At 44.1% G+C, this 21,144-nt stretch overlaps 1 protein-coding gene across 1 annotated transcript in view; it reads right to left on the reverse strand.

Annotated features, from left to right (window-relative positions):
• Positions 1-19,365, reverse strand: part of PGBD5 (piggyBac transposable element derived 5) — a 73,498-nt gene extending 54,133 nt beyond the window's left edge. The window contains exon 1 of the mRNA XM_048296229.1: positions 18,612-19,365. Within this exon, the coding sequence (XP_048152186.1) occupies positions 18,612-19,293 (682 nt within the window). The 5' untranslated portion in view covers positions 19,294-19,365. The remainder of the gene's footprint in view (positions 1-18,611) is intronic.
• Between the last annotated feature and the right edge of the window lie 1,779 nt (positions 19,366-21,144).

Consider the following 21,144-nt stretch of genomic DNA (forward strand, 5'->3'; position numbering starts at 1 on the left):
CTGCAAATTCTCAGCCTTCCCCAACTGCTCACTCTTATCTGACCTCAACCTTCCCTAGGGTCCACTTTTCTGCTACTTTCCCCACCCTTCCTCCTGCGTATTTGAGACAGTGTCATACCTCAGTTTCCCATTCCACTGGCAATTCACTGAAGTGATGAGATGAGGCATATGTTAGTATGAATTTTTCAAGTCTACAACTGCTGTTTCCAAGGTCACATGTTCTGAGACAAGGAATAGCTGTCAGATAGCACAAGCAGCTGGGCCAGCACTGGTTAGCAGTGTGTCCATCTGTATGGTATTCAGCTGTAAGTCACAGAATAAAGATCTGCACCTATGCTTGGCCAGCCTGTGGCTGTTCAAAAAGCAAAATTAGATGTTCCAACCCCCTCTGGGTCCTGTTCCACTTCTCTCCCTTGCTCCCAAGCACTGACTCATGTGAATTAACACAGTATTGGCATCTACAGTCACACTTTCTCCTTTTGTCAAGGAATACCTAATTAGCAGGTAAATACAGATCAAATGCCATAACCACTGGGGAGGGAGGTCTGCTGCTCTTCTCTTTCATTTTGAAGACAGTGTAATGTTACATGAAAGTGTTGGAACTTGTATTCCCTGCTCTTTTCGTACAATCTACAGGTATGAGCATGCCACACCTACACCTTCCTCAATCATTATCAACATAATGGAAGAGGCATTCAAAATCTTAAAGTATGGATTCAAATCTATGGGCTTAAAATCAAAACACCAGTAAGGAGACATACACATTTCTGTAAGTGTGCAAAAGGCAGAAATGGAACCTTCCGTACAGCCCAGTCAGCCAGGCCATCAAAATCAACTGAATTACACAGCAGATGTGTAACAATTCACATAGAGATGCTCTTACAAGTTGCTTTCTTGCCTTGGACACTCCCCATTGGCAAGGAAGTGCCCAACATCTGTGTGAGGTACACTGGTGTTTATCCAGTACCACAACGTTTTCTACAAGGAAAATTCAATTCTCTAGATGTCTTACAGTCTCCAGTTACATAACAACTGAGAGTTATTTAAGCAAGTCACTGTTCTCACAAGGCAAAATTCTTTTTCCTTTCATTGTTACTGACATCCAAGCATCTCTGCCTCTTTACCAACGTGTTTTATAGAAAGCTGAGATCTTCCTTCATGCCCTTACTGAGATGATGCCTCAGCCAGAGTTCATCCATCAGAAATCCTAGTGTCAACTTGCTTTCTGGGAGAAATCAGCACATGGTGCTGCTCCAGTCAGGGTAACAGCATTGCAGCTCCAGTATCAAGTATGCTTATCTGTTTCCAAAACTTCTTTCATTTTCTGATTTGGTTTTTAAGCACTCTTTGAGTATGGAATCCCCCACGGAAAGGGGTATCTGAGAGCCTCCAGTTTTCACTGCTGTCTTGCACTGCTCTCTTGGCTCTGTGAGCAGAAAAAGTAAGGCAAATATAGAAGAACATACATCTCCACAGGGAGCCTCCCACTTCCTATGCTTTCTGGACCTAACTGCTAAAGCTGGTTTTACATTATAGATGGATTTGCTCCTTTACATGGCCCTTCCAGTTCCTCAGCCATTTGTTGCTATGTTCACAGAGCTCTCATTTAAACAACATTTATTTCCATTCATTCTTTATGTTGGCTGCCTCATAAAATAAAATTAAGAAAAGTAAAAGACCTACTGTGAAACTCCATCAGCTTCTTCCATCATCGTTGATGGAGCTCCTTTCCTGCTCACTGTGAATGGCCCTGAATAGGTAGCAGTCTACCTTCCATATCAAGAATTTATTACATGCCGCCCTTAAGGTCCAAATTCTACTAGGCCTGAAATGCTATAACCCCCATTGATGTTTTGCTGGGAGGGGCGTGGGGAAGCCTTCAGATTATTACTCTGGTGTGATCAAAACCCCGAGCCTACTAGGCAAATCAGAGTGTTATTTATTTGGGGAGGAGAGAGAATACAGAGAAAGCAGGCTTTTCATCACAGCTACATCTGGGTCTGGTAGCATCCCTGGCAGGGAGATTCAAACCACTTTACAAAAATTCTCTTTCTGGGCCTGGACTGAAGCAGTTTGGCTGGACACAAATGACCACAGTCCACCTTGCCGAGATCCAGGCACCATCTGCTTAGTCATACATGAACTTAGCACAGCGCTTTCCAACATGGGGTGCTGCACAAGACAATCTACTGGGGTGCTGGAAGAAAACATTTTTCTGTATTGTTAACAAAGTAAAAAAATTAAATAGTGTTAGTTTTGTCTTTATCTCATCCTGGTTTTAATTATGGTTTTGTGTATGCTTTATAATGTACATAGTATATTAGTACAGAAGTGCAAATATATAATCTATAAATAAATATACATGGATTGAGATTTTCTGTTGAAAAAGCTTCTACTGATAGGGGTGAATGATCAAAAATGATTGGGGAACACTGCCCTCGAGTTCTCCAGTAACTGCATTCAGGACTAAAGCAGCCTAGCAGATACAGTTCATGTTCTCTTTAGCAGAGAGCTGAATGTGTGCTCAAATCCTATAAGCTTCAGCAGATCTACTCATAGGTTTTATACCAATATAAAAAGGAGTCATTTCCCTTTGTCCTCCTAGAAAACTGTCTTCTTGTAAGAACAGGGGAGTGGTGGTATCAGTGAGAGGTCCTTCGGCATTGGTATAACACTTTTCATGCCACTAAAGAAATACATCTCATTCAAGTCATATGTCATGTATCATTAAAGTAGTCCACCTATGTACATGCTTACATGCATTTCTGGATTCAAAGAATAATGCCCTATATTTACATCCCTTGACACTTCCCTTTGAATTTCAATTTGTGTCACTCACAAATCAAAAGGACGTGTAAGAGCCTTGTGTTTTTCTCTAGCAGAAATAGGTTTCCAGAGCAGACACTCATTTTGCAGTCAGCCACGCAAATTATTAATCCTAAAAGCAAGACTGAGGTTGCAATATGTGCAGTGGTAGGAAAAAAGGGGAATGTCTTTTGACTGTGAAAATTCTCTGCAGTCTATCCTGCAGCCCCTTTGTCCTCCCTCCTAGGCCTTATGACCGCTACAGATTTTGGTCACTCTTCGCAAACCTTAGCAAGCAAATTGGAAACCATGTTCTTCAGGAAGCATGGATTTTTCCTTTTGATCAGGGGATTTCATGTTGTTCCTACCACTCAGAGCTGATACCAAACTTTCTGTTGTTGTCAGGATATGAAGCAAACAGGTTGTACTTTCAATAAACTTCAAAAGGGATCTCTTTTAAGAAATTTTCGAGGCTACAGTTTGACAACAGTAACCTCTTCTAGGGTCTTTTCAGCTCCAGCCCAGCAGAAAGCATTTGAGGCAGATACTTAACCTTAAGTTACAGTGACTAAATTATTCTTAGGTATCACTGCAACACTACACTGATGTGCATGTTTTTGAAGTGAGATTAAACATATTTCTTCTAGCCTAGGAATGCTCCAAACAAATGACTTAGTGGTATAAGTATTACAATATCAAGTGACACAGTCCATAATAAAACACAAAAATAACTGCAAAACAGTAAGTATTGGCAAGTATAGTACACAGTCCTTGAAGACACAGCAAATGAGGTGCTTAAAACTCTGCTTAGAAAAAAATCTTTTTTTTTTTACTTCAGTTTAAAAGCTTGCTTCCTTTCTCCTCCCTCTTCTAAATTACAAACAAGGCAACTAACAATGACTCTCTACAGCAGTAGTCAGAGAAAGCAAAACTTAAAAGAAATCTTTGTGTCTCCTTTCTTTAGGAAGCATTTAAGCTCCACGAGCATGCAGAACATTGAGTTCAGCTAGTCTCAAAGACGAAAAGAAAAGCAATAGCTACACCAAAACTGTTTATAAAAACCATAATATTTTGCTTTCTTTATAGAAATTATTGCTTGATTTTGGTCACATCCTCCTGCCTCTAGAACCAATGTCTGGCAGACGAGGGACTACAGGGTACACTTCGCAAAGTGAGGGAAGAACCAGACAGGAGACGCAATTCCCACTCCTGCCAATACAGGTGAGGGAGAAGGGAGACTATTCCTTAAATCCTTGCTATAAAGAATTGGGCCTGTTACTCAGTGCATTAGCCTGTAGAACTGCACCGGTCTCTTCTGTTAGGCAGCAGGAGCACAGATGCATTCAAAACTCAGACAAAATAAAACGCTAATTCAAAACTCCATGCGGGGGCAGTTGACACTCCTGAAGTGCAACCTTCATCCAAAAAGATTGAATAATCATGGGATAACCAAACCCATAAATAAACATCACTATTAGATCTGAACTCAAATTTTGTTGAGCTGCATACAGCATTCCTCCCAGCTTTTTAATGCTACGTTTGATGTTGTGGTGGGTGTGACAGTTCACATTTTGTATCTCCCACAAAGGCAGATCTGGAACATCAGCTACACCAGGCTGGGTGAGCAATGTGGTCAGGAGCACCTGGCCATAATTTTGGTATGTTCGAAGTACCAGCTGTTACCTTTATGATACACTGTGTGAGGCAAGAACAGGCAGAGACTTGTTTCATATGACCTCACTTCTCAACACCAACCTGCTTTTTCATCGCAGGAGATGCTGTTGGAGCCTACAGGCTCTTCTCACTGCAAATGTGCTGTACAATAAGGATTGTACTCAAGCAAGCCATCTTTCAGCAAGGGCAATTCAAAAGGCTGTCATCCTATCAGCTATCTTCCCGTAAGTTAGGTGAGAATTCGGTATCTGGAAGACCTTTACCTTCTCCTCCCACAAGAATGGACTTGGGCACATGGAGCAGAGCAAAATCACACAAAGCCTGACTTACTAAGAAGCAAAATTTGATGAACTCTCGCCCCTGACTACCTACAATTTTAATAGGAACAATGGAGCCATGGCATCCAGCAGAGCCCAGAGAATAAAAAAAAAGGAAGTTTCATAATGACTAAGAACAAGATGTTAAAATGTGAAGTATTGGAATATTAAGATATAAGAGTAACGTCATTTTTATGACAGGAAAAGATTCTAGGAAGCAAAATACAATTAGAGAAACTAAATGCTGTAGCACAGAAGGGCAGGTTAGAAAGAGGTTATAGTACAGATTAAAAGGATTCAGTAGAAACTGAAAGCTTGAAAGTAAAGTTTTGAGCAGCTTTTGTTATACTTATTTCTTGTTCCTTTTCTGATTAAAGTATTGTGCTGAAGGAGTCTCCCTTTAGCTGCCCATTTCAGCTTAAAAAAAAAAAAGAATTCCACTGCCCTTTTATCTTAGGAAGAAAGCTGACCTTCGAACAATTGGCAGTGCGCTGCTCTATGTCAAGCTGCTCCAGGTCAATACTCAGACCCCTCCCTTCTGAGTCAACCTTTCAGCAAAAGACCTGAAGAAAAGGCACGGGTTTTATTTTAACACCTCGCTCACTCTACTGCAATATATGTCCATAAAATGCTATCAAGCATTTCTGCTTCATCATATGATACAAATGGCTGCTTTTAGAAAAAAACTGATGTTCACTTAGCTTCTTTTATTGATTCAGGGAGAGATAGCCAGCAGCCAAAAAAAAAAAAAAAAAAAAAAAAAAAAGAGAAAAGAGAGTTGCAAACTGGTACAATCTCAACAACAGCATTAACAGTGTCAAGTCCATTTCATACTTCTAGAACCATTTTATATTCAATTGGTACTTTGACGGTACCGATTCAAAAATATCCATAGCTGAATACTTTACACCCACCATCTGTCCCAGAAAGCAGTTAGGTGCCTGCACTACTATTTGAACTTAACATCCTTCAATGTATTTTGAATTTACCTGAGTCTAGTGGGATTATCGGTCCTGATACTGCTGGCTGTACTCACACCCACAGAAGTGTGTGTACTCACACTTAACCCAAAACAGCCATGTCTTGTATAGAAAGATCGAAAATGCTCTTCAGTAAAATAAAAGGGGGATGAAGGGGAAGAAGGAGGAAGTGAAGCCAGAGCAATTTTCATGACACAGAGATTCATGACAACCTAGGCGTGTTTCAGCTGTTAGGGCAAGGATTTTGGCTTCATTCTCAAGGCAATTAATGAGGTTTATAGCAGAGTAAGTTTCAAGAGTCTGAGGACAGGACACCAGAAACTGCAATACCTGTGACAAAGACAAAAAATTTTGAATCTTGCCATTTAGTACATATTTTTGTTTCTAATCTTCAAATACTCAAATAGGAGCCCCATAGGAAGAACCTAAGTGAATCCAAGTTCAAGGTAAGATGTTAAGCTGGGAAAACAAAGACTGCCAAAAAGAAGTAAGAGCCTTGGCGACTTTAGCTTGTTGCTCTGATCCCAATACTCATTAAACACTGAATAGATTTTGAAGGAAAGACTAATTAAAGACATCAAGACAAATGCAGACATTTGTATCATAGACAGGTCACCTTAAAATCATTTTCAGTGGGTAAGCTTCTAAGATGTTACTTACAGGAAAGTTGAATTTATCTGTTCTGTTTCAAGCTAGATACTTGTTAATTGGCAGCAGCACAGATAAGTAAGAGTATTAACGTGTCCTCCTTACCCAGATCCTTGACTGAGAAAGAAATTGTCTGGATGAAGGGAGGTGACTTTGGGAAAGACATTATTTTGTTTTTTACCAGGACATCAAACTAGAACCAATTTTATGCTCAAAACACTATCAGAAAATACTGGGCTGATCATCCCACTAGATAGTATCTGAATTTATTGGCCAAAATAAATCTCAAAAACCCATATTGAAAGTTTTTTCTCTAATTATCAGACACAATCTCTTATTCTGCAGAAAAGTGATACACAACTGACTTCTAGAACAGTCATTTTTTGGGTAGCATAAAGCAGGTTATCTTTAGTGGAGATAGTGATGCATTAGTACCGTTGAACAAGGAACTGTAAGACCTTACTTGGACACCTGTGCAATTTGTCAACAAAGAGTTGATCCTACACTGGAAAAGGCAGAGAACTACTACTAGAAGTAGGGGTGTATTCTTGCAAGGAAAGATTGTGAAGAAATATGACACTTTCTTATTTTTAGCCTAGCAGGAAAAAAAAAAGACAGAAAAAGAAAAAAGAGGGAAAAAAGAGCAAGAGAAAAAAACACAAGAAAACTAAACAGCAAATCTCTTTAAATATACTTGAGGTAAATATCAGGAAAAAAGAAAACCTAAGTGCCAAAAAGTAGTCTTTGAAGATGAAACAATATTGCAATGCTCACAAAAAAAGTGAAAAAACAACCTTCTGATACCCAGTCCACAAACTGAAAAATCATGGAGTAGACATTCTGTTGTTCTTTCTTGCCAGGACACTTGTTACATGATTATCAGTTATTGCAAGTGTCTGCACTATGACTTAGCTGGGCCTCTTCCAGACCTGCGCTCATCTTCCTCCATGTATCCATCCTTAACACCTACAGAGCATTGTGTTGGGATTCAGTTGCAAGGAAGCTCTTTATACCTCAAAAAGTGTCATGAACAAAGGCAAGTACAAACCCAGGCACCACTGGATGATGCACTGCCTCCAGAGTGTAGCACCACTAATCTCACAAGTATTTGGGTAGTGTCATATCAGATGTCCCTAACATAAGCAGATTAGTGCTTTGAACATAAAGGAGTCTCAGAGTAAGTCATTTGAGTAGAGATACAAGATTCATGGACACAACTCATTACCATAGAAGTGAGCGTGGAAACAACACCCTAAGTAACCATCAAGTGTGCCTGGGCCACTTTCCGGGACAAAGGGAAGGAGGGAGTTTCACCTTAACAGATCAGGCAGCCTTCTAAGAGCACACAGCTCTTTCCCACAAGCTGCACTGCCTTCTCCCTGCTCCAAAAGTTGACATGGGAGATGAAAGTAGCAAGTCCTTTGCATAACACTCCAACATTTAACTTGCCACTAAGCAGCTTGCTACTTTATCTTAACCAATCTAAAACAAAGGAAAAGAGTGCTGGAAGGAACCTCAGGAAGTCCTTCAGTCCAAGGCCTCTATCCCCATTCAGCACACATACTGGGTGTCAGTCTGTTACAACAGATGTAACAGGTTAATGACACTTGTTCTTAGGTTTTCAGTGACACATTTGTCTTCTGCACCACTGCACTGTCTGAGAGTTTCTATCATGTCTGATTAAATTATCCATCAATTTATACCCATTATTCCTCATATTTAGTTTTCAGAGCAGGTAAGGCAGATAATTCCCTTTCCTACAATAGCTCTTTTACTTACCCATATGGCCCTTTGGCTTAAAACCGGAATACTAAAAGGCAGCCAAGTTAGTAGATTTTCCGGTTCTGTCCTTTATCTTCATATTTAATTACGTGCTTCTCACCTGGGCTGGCAACCCAGACTCTCTCTCCTAAGTGGCAAAACGGTCTCATTTCAAGTCTTGTACACTCTGTTTGGATGTTTGCCTTTTCACAACAGTATGACACTGAGTCGCACTTGTCTGGTGTTCAGCTTCAACCACCAGTTCCTTTTCCACCCAGACAGTTCTTCCATTTTCCACTTCTGCTGTTAGTCAGTGCTGCCTTCACACTAAGCTTTTCCCTCTTGCACCATGCCATTGTGTTCCCTGCACCAGACTATTTCAGGCTATCAAGAACCTTGGAAATTCTCAGCTTGCTCTTCAGTGTACATGGAATCACTCCCAACTTCACATTATCTAAAGGTTTAATAAACAAATTCAAGAAGTCCAGCTCCATTCAGGAATGCGCTTTCAAGTTCTTATTAAATTAAAAATAAAAAATAAAATTAAATGAAATTAAATAAAAATAAAAGTAAAAATGTCCCATCAGAACATTTAAGCTTTTGACAGATCTTTATGCTACACATTTTTGGAGATGCTGGGCCAGACCTATCCAATTCAAATGGAGACAAACAGGCATTTTCACTAATGACAATTTTAGTGAGAATACCTTGGGGATTAGATGATATTTATCCAATCAGATATTTCTGCATCTGTCTGCTTCACCCTGCTACATATTTTAATGTCTGTAAGATTTGTTGCAACAGATGTAGTGTAACACAAAGCACAAAGTGAAACTCAGAGCCAGTACTGTGGAGATGGTTCCAATCTCCATCGCTTGCCTCCAATTCACTGCAGAAAACAAGGCAGTAAGTCTGTCATGGAACACAGTGACCATGGTGGGCCTCCACAAGGACCAGCTAACTCCTAACTTCACACAACTGCTCTGTGCACCAAAACCCCCACAGGGTTTGTTTCATACACAAGACATATACACTGAAGGTAATCTGAACCAAAAGAACTTGCAGGGCACCCATGAAACAAAGGTAATGACAAGACAGCACTACCTCCCAGTCACTCTGTGGCAGCAGCCAGGCTCTCCATGGCTGACAGGAGGGCTGTCTACCAACAGCCTGGGCTGTAGGGATAGGGTGCAGAGAACCACAGCTATTGGGAAGTGGGCTGAAACAATGGTTCAGCTGAGCACTGACAAATTCCTTCTGAACACTTTTTTGTGGAAGAGCCATTACAGAAAGTCATGGCTTTTGCCAAGGAGCTTGTTTCAAGGAGCTGCTGCCAGTGCCCCACGATCACCACCATGCCTGACCCTCCTGGCCCAGGGCTCCACATCAGCCACCCAGAGCCATCAGCCCCCAACCCAGCAGGGCCAGGCTCCAGCTTGGCACAGCCCTGTCCTGCCACGGGCCCACCCACACGCCCACATCCTGACCCAGCCTCAGCCTGTCCCCCCAGTGCCCAGGGCTGCCTCAGGGTCCTCGGCTGCAACTCTCCTGGCTGGGGTGGCAGGACAGCCCTGGCTGCCAAGCCCTGCTTTGACAGACCCCCAGGGGCCCAATGGCAGGGGGCTGCTGTAGAGATTGGACAATCTCTTAGACCATCTCTGATGTCATTTTAAGTGTGAGTCATTACCCTGTAGTACAGAAGCAGATGAAGAAAGGCCTTTTTTGAGAGGTCATTCTTTATTCATCAACTACAACCTCATCAAGTGGAAAGACTAAGATGTCATTTACTCTAAAACCCCATCACTCTTTTCCCAATGGGACAGGTTTGTGATACACTTAAAGCCATACCCTTAAAAGAAAGAACTGAAACTACTTGCAACAATGTTAGCACCATGAAAATAGCTACAGATAACTCAACCGCACTCCTAGTCTTGCAGCGTAATTTCTTTTCATCTCAGAGTCAGTGACAAAAGAGAACTAATGTAGATCTCCATGTATAAACCTTCAAACATTGTATTTTTCTTCATCTCAAAACAACCACTAACTACATAAAAGGACAAGTTTATGAGTAAGGAAGAACTATAATGGCCAAAAAATGAGAAAGTGTTCAGTTTAAGAAGGTCTTCTCATCTAGTGATCCTTTTCAAGAATACAGTCCAGAAAGCTAGAAGCCCTTTGAAAGGCTAAAAAAGAATTTATATCCACATATGTATTTATATCCATAATGCAACATATCGAGCGAGATAGATGTAAGAGCATCTTACATTTTTCAAGATCATCCTGGGAATCCCTTACCCCAAACCCAAGGTGGTTCATTTTCAGTTGGCTGCTGCAGCAAAAGGTTTATGAACCGCCATCCTGCCCTCTGGGGAGGGCTGGCCACCTCTTGTGTTGTAGTCCACTTGATCTATTTACCCTGTACTGGGGCAGAATAAGTAAAACTAGACCCCATATTCCAAATGCCATAAGCCACATGGATTTACGAAAAGCAGGTCCTGCTTGACCAACCTGATCTCCTCATATCACGAGGTGATATGTGCTTAGTGAATGAGAGAAAGGCTCTGGATGTAATCTACCTAGATTTAGTAAATCCTTTACAACTGTTTCCCACTGCATTCTCCTGGAGAAATTGTCTTCCAATGGTGTGGATGCCTGTACTCTTTGCTGGGGAGAAACCTGGCTGAATGACAGGGCCAGGGAATGGTGTTCCCTGGGACTCAGTACTGGAGCCAGGCCTGTTCAGTATCTTCACTGATAACCTGGATGAGGAGATTGAGTGCACCCTCAGCAAATTCACAGATGACACCAAGCAGGGTGGGAGTGTTGTTCTGCTGGAGGGTAGGAAGGCTCTGCAGAGGGATCTGGACAGGCTGGATCCATGGGCTGAGGCCAACTGTGTGAGGTTCATGAAAGCAAGTGCTGGGTCCTGCCCTTGGGTCACAACAACCCCATGCAGTCCTACAGGCTGGGGGCAGAGTGGCTGGAAATCTATCCTGCATCCTTTCTCCAGAAGAAAAGGGGTGCTGATCAACAGCAGCTGAACATAAGCCAGTGTGAGCAGGGGTGGACAAGAAGTCCAGTGGCATCCCAGCCTGTATCAGCAATAGCGTGGCAAGCAGGACCAAGGCAGTGATTGTACTTGGCAATGGCAAGGCCACCCTTCAAATCCTGTGTTCAGTTTTATGCTCCTGACAACAAGAAAGACATCGAGGTTCTGGAGGGAGTCCAGAAAAGAACAGTGGAGTCTGTGAAGTGCCTGGAGCACAAGTCTTATGAGGAGCAGCTGAGAGAGCTGGAGTTGTCTAGCCTGGAGAAAAGGAGGCTCAAGGCAGACAGTACTGCTCTCTACAACTACCTGACAGGGTTGGCTTCTTCTCTCAAGTAACAAGTGACAGGACAAGAAGAAACAGCCTCAAGTAGTGCCAGGGGAGGTTTGGATTGGATATAAGAAATTTTTTTTTCACCGAAAGTGTTTGAAAGCATTGGAATAGATGGCCCAGGGAAGCGGTGGAGCCACCATCCTTGTTAGTGTTCAAAACACCTATGAATATGGCACTTGAGAACGTGGCTTAGTCATGAACATTGTGGTGGTGCTGGGTTGACATTTGGACTTGATGATCTTAAATGTCTTTTCCAACCTTAATGATTCTATGATTCTGAATGTGTAAGTGCACACATGTATGAGTTTCAATACATGTAGCCTCTTCCAAGCAGTGTCCCTGGGCACGAACTGACAAGATTACCATTTTCCAAGCCCTCTGTCAACAGGGTGCATCTGGCAGCAGGCAGTACCATGACATCAATGGGAACAGCCACGCCCACAGCTACACGCTGACCCCTAGCACTGCACAACTACAGGTGCTCCCCACTCAGAAGTTAACCAGCATCTACCTTTCCAAAAAAAGCAGAGATGACTACAGGCACTGGATAGTCAGACTTTCCACAACAGTGAATTTTGTAACTAAAAAAGATATTCTCATTTTTGCTTGAATTTAATCTTTCATACACACCCACCTCCCTGCCATATGTAATCAGAAATGAATCACAGCTATAACAGCAGCTGCTTTAGGTCTTTTTCTGCTTTTTCTTCACTAGAAATAACACCTTCATTTGTGCCCACTGATGGGCTTGCTGTATCTTTTATGTCAGTCCAATAATCTTCCTGTCCAACACACAGCTAATTGCCCCCATCCATACAGATACATACACAGTATTCTTCTTCTGTGTCTCCTGTGTATCCCTCTCCAACATGATTTTGGCATCCTTACAATGTGCCTCATCAACTACACTTCAACTTGCCCAGTTTGCAGCTGCATAGTTACAGCTTTTTATTGCTTGCTGAATAGAAGTTGCTTGGTTTTGTTCTTTGTCCTTAACACTATGTGTGGTTTGTTCATACAGGTCATGTGAATCCCTCATGATATCCAAGAAAGCAGAATCAAAAGCATGTTCTCTACCATGTTACATGAATACCAGTTGTTTTCATAGAAAATAAGAAGATAGTCCAGGAGTAACTTGGAGACAAAATCAGCTGTGGAGCTTTCCCAGCCTGTTTTCCTGCAGTCTGTCAATCAAGGAACTGGCTTAATTTTTAAATGACCTACTCAGGTATGAGTTCATTCATTTTCACCCAGGGCCGGTGACTGGTTAACATCCTGTTCTTTAAAGAATATGAAGGGGGAGCTTGGATAAGCTCCTAGAAACGATGGCTTGCTACAAGAAAGTAAGACGTCAAATGATAGTATCCTCATGCATTTGTTCTAGCCATGCATTCCTTTTGAGTCCATCTGTTCTGTTTTCTAGTAACATGCCCAATTTTTGGCAGTACTTGAAAGAATGAGGTATTTCAGTGATTATACCCCACTGACCTCTAGTCAGGATGTGTAACTATATCCATGATTACCTTCCCTTTGGGAAATATCTCGTATTTCCAAACTGCTAAATCCATCTACTCCAAAAATTCTGAAGCTTGAGCACAGGAGGGAAGCAAAACCCTTATATGAACATGAACATCTAAGAGGCATTTCCAGTTTCTTTTAAGTCTATGGCATCCAGGACAACCTCCTGTGACCTAGCAGTCAATACAGAGTTTGCAAGTCAACTCCACCATTAGCATCCTCATTAGACTGAACAGAGAGGCTGATTTCCTCTCTAGGCTGACTTAAAAGGTATGCAGACATGGAAACTGTTTGCTGTACTGTTTTTGAGATGTTGACTAAAGGACATGAGTAGCTGTAGGAACTGATCTACTTTAAATGACCCCATCAATAGCTGCAAGGAGAAAAGATTCATTTTATGCAGTAACAGATCTAGGAGCAAATATGCTTTTTCTCTGTAAAAGGCTAGATAGAGTCTATGGAGAAGACCTTAATCTGCAGTGCTTATAGACTTGTCTCGAGTACTGACCAAAACAGATTCTTTTTATAAAAGCAGAAAAAAAACAGTGGTTTTTTTTCCCCTGTAAAGTCTATCTAAATACTAGGTTGTTCCTCAAATGCATGTTTAAGGCAGAGGTATGGGCAAAAGAGGCAAGGGAACACAGATAGCTAAGGTGCACTAAATTTTTTAATCAATAAGGCTGTCATATGCACTTTGTTCTCTTCAGTGACGATGGAAGCAGGAAAATGTGCTCTAAAGCCATTAAAACCTCCTGAAAAAGCACATCTAGATTTTGTAATATGTATGAGATACTAAGCCTTTGCACAATTCACTTATTTAGCAAAACTTCAAGACTTTAAGTCATCCTATAAAGGCTTTGCAAAGTAGTAATGTACGTCTTTGAGATGTATTGATCATATCTTCCTGAAAGTGTTGTGATACTGTCATTATAAGTAATTTCTACCTAGAATGCAAGAACAGATTATATAAATACACATTTTTCCCAATATTGTCCATGGTTATGAAAGTCAAAAGCAGCTAAGTTCTCTGATGACATAAATAAGAACAAATCATATCAACATCACTTTATCCACTTACAGCCAGAAAATTTGGGCCAGATATTTCTGAAGCAGAATCTGACATAAGTGACTAAGTAGCTTTCATACTTTTGTTACTCTAGCATCTTTAAATATTGACATCAATCTAGTAAGCCTAAAGTCTTCAGATTCTATTATTGAACTTGACCCAAGAGCTCCTGCACTGTTAGGTGGTAGCATGCATATGGCCCTCTTTTATGGCCCAGCCTGACCCAAGAGCTCTTCTTCCAGACTCCCTGCTGCTGGAATGCTGCCTTCCCATCTGCCTGTCCACACTCTTGGGAACAGAAAATACTAAAAATTACTTTAAATATTTGCTTAAACTTCTTCAAGGCAACAAGATTGCTAAACATGGTCCTAGCAGCTTCTTCCTGAGAGCATGCTGTTATACAGCAGCATGTTCTTCAAAGATGGCAACTTACGGCACATTAAGTGTTTCAGAGAAACACTCTGGAAATCCATAAAAGATATTTTCACTGTCTAAATGCAACTCAAAGAGGACCTGCTATGCTCTTTCAGCAAGGAACATTCTTAATATTTTGTCCTTAGAAAATGAAGAAAACAGTAGCACTAACTGCCCATATCTTTGAAGACTTCAGCATCAACTTTTGCTTACATTTCCCTGCTATTGCTGCCACCCTAAAACATAACCATAACATAGCATCCTAACAGTAAGAAGTGCTCTTACATCTGAGGTCAAATTTTCTGGTTGCTGAACTACACTGATATAGGACGCATTGGATCCTAGGAAGAAAATGCCAGCTACCCCAAATCAGGAACATCAAGCTGCAGCAATACCAGGATATTCGCACCTCCAAAGACCCCAAAAGAACCAAGAGCAGAAGCAATAGTGCCTCAATATATCACAGAACAGTTGCTGGCTACATTACTGAGCTAACAAGGGAAAGCACCATTCAGAGCCACCCCACTCCTAAAGAAAGGAAGAGCACATCAATCAAGTCTGAGGCAGGAGCAACCAAAAATGAAGGGCTTATGTTGAGTTACTGGCACATACTGGCTTGTAATAGTAGTTGCTTGCTCTCTCTCTCCTTTTCAATTATTCTTTCCCTATCCTAGCAGCAATTTGTTCTCTTATTCTTTCCACACTCTACAACTAGGTCAAAAAGCTTTTGACCAGCATTTGACCATGGATGACATCATCCTTTTAAACACAGATGTTGACCTACCCATGGACCTGCTGTAGCCAGGTGCTCTTCGTGAAGCAAAGGCATTTCAGCAACTTCCCCAAGACCTCCTATCCATTACTCACATCCCAGTACCTCAGAACTTACATTACTGCTTTAATATTTGTGGCAGACACTTGTTTCCTCAACCTGATTTAATTAGAACTACACAGTGCCACAAGTTACCAGTTTATAAATGAGGGTATCAAATCATATGGTTGGGAATTTTCTCACCAACTAAAAGAGTGATTTGCAAAATAGTTTAACAGGAAGTAACACAAAGTGCCAGCAAGCCATCTGTTCTAACCTCTATGTTAAAGTTAACAGCTATTTTGGATTTCAACAAAGGAAGTCAGCTAAAGCTATTAACGTTGGCTTTTTTTTCCCCCAGGGAATCTAAGCACCCACTATTTTTATTATATGGAACAGGAACAACAGGAACTGGAGATCCCTGAAGAAGGGGCAGAAAACAAAAATCTGGGACACAAACAGCACCACGTTGCATAGCAATGCACTTATCTCCTCACACATAAGTCAAGCCAGACCTTTCCCAGTTTGTCAGAACCTGCCACACAAGCAAGGCAGGCATCACCAGGCATACATGCGGTGACTGACTGCAGACTGAGGACATACTCAACCATCTAACACACTGCCAGCAGCCCCCAGCACATCTGGGTCTTGAGTGTATTTCTGGGATGAAGTATCAGCCTGTCTGTGCTCAAGATTAATTCTAGGGATGGGTACAATACTTTTTAAAGACGTAAGGTCAATATTGAGGCTGGGAAGGGAAAAGTAGTAATAAGTAATTTATTCAAAAGAAAAAAGGGAAGCAATAGTATTTTCTACTTGTAGTTAAAAAGACCACAAGCTTTATAAGTGGCTCTTTATTCTTCCTCTTGGGAGCTCTACCTCATTCTCATTAACTAACTCAAACCTTTTCCTCCTCCACACAATCCCTTTCATGAAGGAGCAGTCTCCCAAACCAAAGAGCTTGACAGTAGGTTTGATCCTAGTCTGATTCAAGAATTTATCTCCAGCATCAATGAGACTGAAGTCTCATGAGACATTTGTCTTCTGACATCAGATGATGTCAAGTACCTGCCCCTAACCAAACCTTGAGATTTTGACCAAAATGCCACACTCTGAAGTTTTGGTGCTAACCAAAGGTAATTTTTATCTCAGTGTCATGTAAACCTACTCCTTTTAATCTCCGAACCTAGAGAGAAAGGATCTTACATCCAATACAGTTGAACCAAGAATACAGTTTTCTTAGTGCTCTGTCTAACCCTGTATTTCTTGCTGTACTCCATAAGGGAGTGAAAGACAAGCTGTCACTGCAAGGGAGCTCAGTGAAGACCTCTTCCTCAGCAGGTATAGATACAAACTTTTGGGTCAGAATGCTGTCCCATGAAGCAACAATGGTGCCAGCACAAGTATGTTTAGCATGACTCGATGATGATACCTGCCTAAAGTCAGTCAATCTACAAACTAGATTTATAAGAGCTTAGTTATATACAATGCAGTAGTTTCCATAGCTTGGAATTTGAGTAGTCAAAAATAAAAATATCACAGATGGTAAATGTTTCCCACATATCAAATCACTACATTACCTGAACTTAGCCAAACCAAATTACCATTCTATGAAGAGCATGCAGCATCTATCATCATCATCACAATCAACAGAATGAAAGGGCAGAAGTATCCTCTTCTGCATCTATTAGTGGAAGGAAATATTCACAGCAATATCCATACACCTTCCTCAAGAGACATCTGCATTGTCCCTGTCAACCATTAATCAGACTCCTTTATATCAAAGGAAATATGAATTAACAGTTCATCAACTCAATTCCTTTCCAAACCAGTATTAAAGCACTAATCCCAGTTCTGTATTAAAAAGGGTATTACTATAAAGTAATGATATGATGAAATAAGCTATCAAAGGCAGAGAAATTAGACGAGAACCAATGCTGAAATACCATCACATCATGAAGCTTATAGTCCAGAATGTCATCTTAGATATGTTTATGAATAAGAACCTTCAATAAAACTCAAGAGTTCTTTATAGAGGCACATAACAGCGATTTTTAAACATTTTACAAGGTTCAGATATTTCTAGAAGCAAACACAGCTTCTATCTGGACATTCGTCAGAAGCAGAACTGAACTTTCTCTGGGCTTCAGTGCTAGCTCCACCTTCCTCCCCAACCATCCCAAGCTGCTTCCTCAGATAGGTTTCTGCCTGCCCCACTGCACAAATTTCAGCACACTACACCGAGTGCAGCAGCATTCTTGGCCATTTACTTTTAGCAGCCAAATGAAGGAATTAAACACTACCGAAAAAAAGCAAAGAGAAGCAACCTTAGGACAGGCAAACTGCCCACTCAATTGACAGCAATCATCCCATCCTAGTCTGAGATGCACATGTTGAATTTCACATCCCAGCTTTTCATAACCATTAATCTTTTTTTGCAATGCCTTGCTGATCTGCTACACAGTCAACTTGGCTGTCGAGGCCTGCAGATATATGTTATAATGGCTCCCTCGGCAAACCAATGGTGCAACTTGCTACACAAGCCATTCCGCGGAGATCTCCGTGCAGCGCACTGCTGCTGTAGGTCGCGCTGTGTCATTTCACCACTCTCTTCGTATGCGCTCTGGCCAAAAGCCACACAAGGAGGGTTAAGTTTAGGGACGGCTGCACAGGAATCCTTGCAGCCAGGGGGAATCCCAGTCCCAATCCCAGAGCCCTACTGCACAGCGCAGGGCAGGTGACCCGCAGTGCCCTGACCAGCGGCTTTCCCCACCTATGAGTGGGGACGAGGAGCCAGCCGCACACCGGAGCGGAGCCACGGCGGGGGCCTAGGCACCCACCCTGTTCGGGGCAGCGCCTGTCCTCATTCCATGGGGAACCTTGCTCCCCGCTGGGGAGGGGATGCCTGTGACTAAGCACACGCGGCCTCTCCTCGCCCTCCCGCTCACCGCCGCGGCCGGGCTCTCCGGCACCGGCGCGCCCGGCCCTGGGCACCTGCGGCCAGACAGCCGGGCCGCTCCCGGGAAGGGGCCTGCCAAGAGGCACCTGCCGTGCCCCCGCCCGTGAGGCCCGGCGCCGGGCAGCAGCCCAAGCGGCAACTGAGCCCGTGTAGGGGTTTCCCTCTCGTGGCTGCGCCGCGACCCGAGCGTGGGGGCCGCGCTCCGGGCACCCCCGCCGGCATCCCCACGGCCGCCCGAACCCGCCGCCCCCGGCCCCGGCAGCCCGCTCTCCTCGTACCGCTGCCATCCTTGAAATGAGGGGGTGGGACGTCTCGCAGCGACCGGGTCCAGCCCCCCTTCTCCGCTTCCTCCTCCTCCTCCTCCATAGGGCCGGGGCCGCCTGGGACGGCGCTGCCGCCGCAGACCTGCCGCTGCCGCCGCCGCTCCGCCGGGGTGGCCGCCGCCCGGGGAGCGCGGCGCCGGGCCGCCCTGCCCCGCGGGCTCGGCACCCCCGGGCGCCCCTCGTCTTCCTCGTCGTCCTCCTCGTCCTGGGAAGAGGCGGCGGAGCGGGAGTCGGCCGAGGTGCTGTAGAAGGGGTTCCCACTGCTGTCCTGGCCCGACTCCCCGAAGACGTCGTCGGAGATCTGCAGGCTCTCATAGCGGGATCGGGCCGCCTCCAGCAGCGATAGTGCCTTCCTGCGCGCCGGCCCGCCGCCGCCCTCCGCCATCATCTCCGCCGCCGCCAGCAGCCGCCCGCGCTCCCCTCCGCCCGGCTCGGCCGGGTCCTGCGGCCGCAGGCAGCAGCCCAGCAGCAGGAGCGGCTCGGGCACGGCAGCGGGCAGGCAGCGAGGAGGGGAAGCCCCGCCGCCGCCGCCACCGGGGCTGAGCCCTGCCTCCCGCTCCCGCCCGCACCACCCGCCCCTGTGTGTGTGCAGGGACATGGGGGGAAGGAGCCAGCTCAACATCTCCAAGTACCACATCCAGCCAATTGCCGCGGCACTCCGCGCTCGGGAGGTGGGGTTATATGGGCGCCGCGAGCCAGCGCGGGCCGCCCACCGCCCGCCCCGCCGCTCGCCGCCGCTCCGCCCATTTAAAATCACAGCGCCGGCTGCCGTGGGGCTGCCGCTGCCTTCCGACGCCGGGAGGGGGGTCCTTGCCCCCACCAGCGCTCCAGCTCCCGGCCCCCGATCCCTACCGGAGCTGTTCCCTGCCGCGGTGCTGGAGCGGCACAGGCGGAGGCAGGAGCGCTGGCCTCGGTGCCTGCGGGTCCCTCAGTACCGCCCGCCGTGCGGGGAGAGGGTGAAGGGCTCCCGCGGACTGGGAGGAGAAAGGCGCCGAGGTGTTAACCCGGTGGGTCCGAGCCCCGACAGCGTGGCCGGGGCCACACAGCTCGTCACGGAGGACAGCGTGAGCAGGGGGGGCTCTCGTGTCGCTGCCCCCTAGTAGGACACAGAGCTCCAGCGCCGGGGCAGCCCTTGAAGGAAAGTGGGGAAGGTGCTGGAGCACAGGGCTGTGGGACACCTGGCACTTGGCAGGCCCTACCACCCGGCTTGGGCTCCGTGCAGGCTTGGCACTGGCCGTGGGACATACACGCGCTCCTGCCTGTCCAGCTCTCTTCAGGGTGTGGGGCTCAGCGCCTCCAGTGCATGGTTTGGTTTCTTATGTGAAGTAACCATTCTTCCAAAATTGCCGCTGATTTAAAAGCAATATCGTGGCACAAGAAAAACGAGGCAAGTGAAAACACCCGTGCCGTGACCGGGTTAGTTAAACATGACTCAGAAGTATCCCTGGAGTAATCTAAGGATTTCATACAGCAGCTGATGTCCCTGGTTGTGCAGCAGTCAGAATGGTCTGTCTGATGTTACAGGAATGTTTGAAATCTCTGATCAGGGTTTATTATTTGTGATTTGGCATACTGCTGTGCTGGTTACTGTACTCATTAGGACGACAGTCCTTCACTCCCTTGTCAACAGCAATAGCAGCTATCAAGCCTACCCTTTCACAGCAGTGCTTTCAAAATGAACAGTAATCGGGTTCTGTGGACTGATCGTATGGAACTAGGGGGGGGGGGGGCATATTATTTGCATTTTTTGATGCAAACTTTCAGTTTAGGTTGGTCTGAAGATCTGTTAGTGCTACAGATTTAACAAATTTTATAACACTGAATGTTTCTGTCTTTAAAAAAGGAAGATTAATGGCCTTCTGATGATTCTCAAGGACTATAGCACAACATGGAAAATTATAAAAGCTGGATTGTGTAGGTATTTAAAAGATTAATCTTACATCCTATTCAGTTTTTTTTAAATTGCAATGGCTTCATTAAAACTTTAAAGTTCTATATAATGTATACAGGCAAATCCAGAGAAAAGAATCCATCTTCTGTGCATCTTTAAGTAAACAGGAAAGCCCAGTGTATTTTGAAGGCTGAGATTTAAGTTGCATTTCTACTTTCAAAAATGTCAAGTGTCTTATTGATGATATTAAAAAATTACTAAGTTGATATACAAATGGATTTTTTTTTTTTTAGTTGCAATCTCTGCCGATGTAGCCTGTCAGTTGAGCATTGCACTGGCTTCCTTTCATCTCACTGGTCACCAGAAATCAGAGCTCTGTAGGCCAGGGTATCATTTTAATCTATCTTTGTCACCCTGTGTCTTCAGAGTACCGTGATGGGAAGGCATGACTTTTCTTGCTGGTAGTGAGTGACCAGCTTGAACATCATGAATCCAGTTTGCTGGGATGGCATGTAGAAAACCACAGACTCTTCTTCACAAATGTTGTCTGTTTTATATGCTGTTCTCATGAAACAAAAAAATAGGGATGCCCTGTGT

This window comes from Corvus hawaiiensis, chromosome 3 (assembly GCF_020740725.1).
Source record: "Corvus hawaiiensis isolate bCorHaw1 chromosome 3, bCorHaw1.pri.cur, whole genome shotgun sequence".
In the NCBI taxonomy this organism is placed as follows: Eukaryota; Metazoa; Chordata; class Aves; order Passeriformes; family Corvidae; genus Corvus; species Corvus hawaiiensis.